At 39.8% G+C, this 4703-nt stretch overlaps 2 protein-coding genes across 4 annotated transcripts in view; one reads left to right on the top strand and one right to left on the bottom strand.

Annotated features, from left to right (window-relative positions):
• LOC113211906 (box A-binding factor-like) overlaps nucleotides 1–4703 on the bottom strand; it is a 38956-nt gene that overhangs the window by 6387 nt on the left and 27866 nt on the right. The gene's annotated exons all lie outside the window — the stretch shown is intronic.
• On the top strand, nucleotides 7–3545 carry LOC127750159 (uncharacterized). 2 transcript variants are annotated; one of them, XM_052270932.1, is made up of 4 exons: nucleotides 7–365; nucleotides 459–561; nucleotides 644–709; nucleotides 794–3545. In XM_052270932.1, the coding sequence occupies exons 2-4, from the start codon at nucleotides 460–462 to the stop codon at nucleotides 3347–3349; spliced, it is 2724 nt and encodes a 907-aa protein (XP_052126892.1). In that variant the 5' UTR covers nucleotides 7–365; nucleotide 459; the 3' UTR covers nucleotides 3350–3545. The 2 variants fall into 2 exon arrangements, with proteins under 2 accessions (XP_052126892.1, XP_052126891.1); XM_052270931.1 differs by having other exon boundaries at nucleotides 7–561.

Genomic DNA, 4703 nt, shown 5'->3' with positions numbered 1-4703 from the left:
CCAACATCGGGTTTGGTTCACCGTGATCGCGAAGGTTCAACGAATCCAAAGATACCTTTCTTTTTTTCGAGCGATGAAAACTGCCCGAGCGCCAGCCGCCCGAAGGCGCGCGGAGTGCCGCGGCAGAGGGTCCGTCAGAGTCCTGCCTGCCAGCTTGGCTGGCGGCCGGCCGCGCCGCGCCGCGCCGCCAGCCAGGAGCGCTTCTGCGCACCCGTTCTGCGCAGCGCGGCTCGGGCCTCGCCCCCCTCCACTGGCGAGCTGTGCTGTGTGTGTGTGTGAGCGCGGTGCGGCGTCGAGTCGAGAGAGGAGGACGAAGGCCTAGGGCCTGTATTTTCTTGTAAATATTGTTGTTGGTTGAATGAAAGGTGAGTTAATTTAGGGTTTTTCACTTTGTTTGAAGTTTGTCCATCACCGATAACGCATGTAAATATGCTGACAATCGAAATTGTTGTCCACAGAATGCCGAAGTGTCCAACTAGGCGACGCTTTACCTCTGTGAAAGGGTTAACCCGAAAACGAAGAAGTAATGAAAGTGTTACCTCAGAAAATGTTTCAGGAACGGTGAGTTTGCAAGCGATACTGTCAAACGGGTAATTATTACTGTACAGTTTCGTAAGTTAGCTCATTTTACTTTTGTTTCCAGTGTTCACCGTCTGATGTGGGCGAGCCGTCTTCTGCATCTTCTAAAGATGATAGTTCCTCAGAACAGGTACATTGCCCATCAGACTTAAAAATAATTTTAAAGTATAATTATTTGTTGTTATTTTTATTAAAATTTCCTTTTTTATTTCAGGACTCATATGTTTCTCTTGAACATGATTACTGCCTCTCTGATCATGGTGTTTCGAACAACAAAGAAGATAGTGCTGTACATTCTCTTAGTACGGAAGAAACAGTGTCAGTGACTGAACTGCTCCTTGAAGCTCAGAAAAAAGTTTCACTATTCCTTCCTGTGCGCTGGATTTGTATTGTGGGCAGGGACTTATTACATGTGCTGTGCTTGTCAGCTCAGAACAATAAGACAGTGCAAAGGACACTCGAGTTTTCTCCTGGAGGTCAAACAGAGTTATTTGTACATTGTCATCCTGTCCCTCTTGATGAGTATACTAGTGCATTAGACCCTCCACTCCCACTTGATTCTGATAGTGTTAATTTATTTGTGGATAGAGTTGTGTCAGTTGTGAACAATGTGAATGACCGTGAAATATGCAGTGGCTATGATGATGATCAAAAATATGAGCATGTTTGGTCTCAATGTCCTTTTGGTAAAATTGATGAAAACCCTTATAGAGAGTGTAGGTATGCAAAAACATTTAGGTCAGTAACTTGTTCAAGATTAATCAAAGGCAGTAAGTGGCGATGCACTGAGTGCTCCAAGCTCCACGTTCCCATTCAGAGAAGAGTCAAAGCCGCTGCAATGGATCTCCGAAGTAAATTTACTCCCAACAAGTTTCTTACCGAAGAGCAAAAACTGCAGAAGCTTGCAGAGCAGCGCAGGGATATTGACCTTGTCTCAAAGCAACTGAAACGCTCTCAAACAAAAATGCAAGAGTTGATTCAAAAGCAAGGTGTTTTTCTTGAAGAGTCTCTTTCAAATGATTTAACAGAACTTCTGAAAAACCACAACCTCACCCCTGCACAGTCTGTGTTTCTCCAGCAGCAAGTCAAGGCATCTCAACAAAAAAATGCCTCTGGTATGCGGTGGCATCCAACCATGGTACGCTTTGCTTTGTCTTTACATCTAACTTCTCCAGCCGCTTACAAAGTTATGAGAGAAACTGGAATGGTCAAGTTGCCCTCTAGCCGGACACTCTTTAATTACTCCCATGCAAAGCCTATAGAAGAGGGCATTGATAAAGCAGTATTAGAAAAATTAGCTGCTGATGTTGAAACCATGTGTAATAAAGTAAATGAATTATCAGGTAAACAAGAAACTCACAAAAAATATTTTGTCTTGATGGGAGATGAGATGCACATCTCACAAAATCTTGTTTTTCAAAAGTCATCAGGTAAGCTTGTAGGCTTTACCACTCTTGACCAACTTGACAGGGAAGTTAAAATATTAGAGCAATTAATAGACAATTGTGATAAAGACTGTGAAGAGACTATTGCTAGCAAAATTATGGTTTACATGGTGAAAGGAGTAAGCAGTGGTATAAAGAAAGTTATTGCAACATACGGTGTAGGTAATATGTCAGCAATACAAATGAAGAGATGGACTTGGCAGGTAATTGGAGCTTTAGAGAGGAGTGGCATAGCTATAGTGGCTTTTGTTTGTGATGGGTCAAGCATAAACAGAGCATTCATTAACTCTCACAAGCCAGCAACTCCACACCCTTCAGGAATAGTGTTTGATACTTGGAACAAGTGTGTAAGGAGTAGGAAACTTTATTTCCTTTCTGATGTGCCACATCTGCTTAAAACAACCAGAAACTGTTTTCTGAATTCTAGGTGGGATAGGAAAAAAAGTAGGCGCCACATGATAAAGAACAGAAGCAGAATTTCTTGGGATCATGTTATAAAGCTCTATGAAGCCAAGCGTGGTAAGACATTGCGGAAGAGTTACAAACTGAATGCCATGAATATTTATCCAGATTCTTACGCACGCATGAAGGTTAAATATGCTGGTCAAGTGATGAGTAACACAGTCTCACTTGACTTGCTAAGTCAAGGGTGGCCAGAAGTTGTTGAAACCGCACACTTTATTAAGAAAGTCAACGATTGGTTCGACTGTCTGAACGGTGCTCACTCTTCAGTTGCTAAGAAGAAAAACAATGCTTTGCTTGCACCTTACACCTCTAAAGATGATGAACGCTTTCAACTTCTGAGTGAATTTTTAACTTATTTGGATGATTGGGAGTCTGAAGCACGCAACCCTAACGCTTCCATTTGTTCCAATGCCACTGTTGACGATTCAGTAGCCAACTTGGGTGAACTGGAAGAAAGTGAAATTGATGAAGGTGGAGCACTTCCAGAAGAAGAAACTCCTGCTACTATGAGGACACTTAGTAAACAAACTATAACTGGAATCAAAATGACAACTCTTGCATTTGAACCTATGGTTAAGTTTTTATTAGATGAAGGTGTCACATTCATCAATGCTAGGGTCTTTTGCCAAGACCCTTTAGAACAACATTTTGGCAAAGTGAGAGCGGGGCAGGGAGGAAGTACTAACCCGAACCTACACCAGTCACTCAAAAGAACTCGAGACCTGGATACTATTGGAGATTTGGGTATCAAGAAGAAAAAAGGAAACTCCGGTGAATGTGAAGATGTAGTTGAAGTGACAACTGAAAAGCTTCCAAAGATAAAATGCACTCACCACTCAAAGTTTCTGAACATTGATTAATTTTTAAGTTCTATGTCTGTGATTACGATGTATCCCCACATCTGATTTGTGATAATTAACTAGTAAAAGGTTTCACTGTAATAATGAAACTTTTTTAAGATACTCATTTTATTTGCGTCTGCAATATTAATAAACAATTCAAACATGTTTCACATAAATGAAGCCTTATTTAAGTAATTAAATCATTATCACAATTTGTCTCATACTCTTCCTTTCATTCATAAAATCAAACACAAAACACAACATAGAAGATTAAGTAATTTCACAGCATGACATGACTTAAGAACAATAAGATGTCAATATCAAAAAAATAAAATACAGTGAGATCAGAAGACATCAACAATCCTTAACTAAATTTTTGCGACTAGCAACAGCATGCCTTGTTGGCATACTTACTTTAGGTTTATTCCTTATAGCATTGAGCCTTCGCCTAGCTATTCCACGGCCACAAGCTTTACAGAATGCTGACACTACATCATTCATGAGGCCTACTGACATATCATGAGACAAGGAGTTCCCTATAACACTATCCCATAGAAGACTAGTATCAGAATCACTTACTAACTTAATTATTAAATCATAATCTATAGATCCATTTTTAGATTCATTTTGGTACACAATATTAGTCAGACTGATGAAAAACTTTTGGCACTGTACAGTAATGTATAACAAACGACCACGGTCTAACTGCCTTGTCCATTCAGCATCTATGTCCCCTACTGCCTTCTCACTCAGCACTTGGGATTTAAGTACGCTATGAATATCTCTCCACTTTGAATTGCACTTATACCTAAATGCTATACGAAGGTAGCCTTTCATTATTGAGCCCGCTACATAATATATAACTTGTTTGTCCTCATGGTCTAAAACAGGCACAGGCTTGACAGTTCTACTCACCACATTACTTCTAAATGTACTTGAAATAAATTTAAATATTTCAGAAACCAATGCAAAACAAAATTCAAGAAAGAATTGAGATTGGACATCCATATCAAAATTAGACAGGCTAAGGACAGACATTCTTTCTTCAAAGAAATCCTCATCGTTTAAAATACTTTCCATTTCCCCATCAAGATGCTTAAGAAGTGCAGATGGTAGTAAACACTTCTTTTTATCAATGGAACCTGCTAATTTATTAATTATAGGAGTACTGAAAGCATCTACATTCTGGTTACAAGAAATTTCACCCAAGAGTTCCCTGAATATTTGTCCTCTTGTGCCGTAACTGGGGCAGTTGGAAACTTCGGTTAAAGCTTTCATAGTTAAATCACTTTTATTTAGCATAATCTGAGCACAATCAGGGAATCGAGAAGCAGCAACTGTAAACAAAACATTATCGTGTTAGTTATTGTTA

This window comes from Frankliniella occidentalis, unplaced genomic scaffold (assembly GCF_000697945.3).
Source record: "Frankliniella occidentalis isolate FOCC.00 unplaced genomic scaffold, Focc_3.1 Scaffold143, whole genome shotgun sequence".
In the NCBI taxonomy this organism is placed as follows: Eukaryota; Metazoa; Arthropoda; class Insecta; order Thysanoptera; family Thripidae; genus Frankliniella; species Frankliniella occidentalis.
This window is presented reverse-complemented; position numbering and strand designations above follow the sequence as displayed.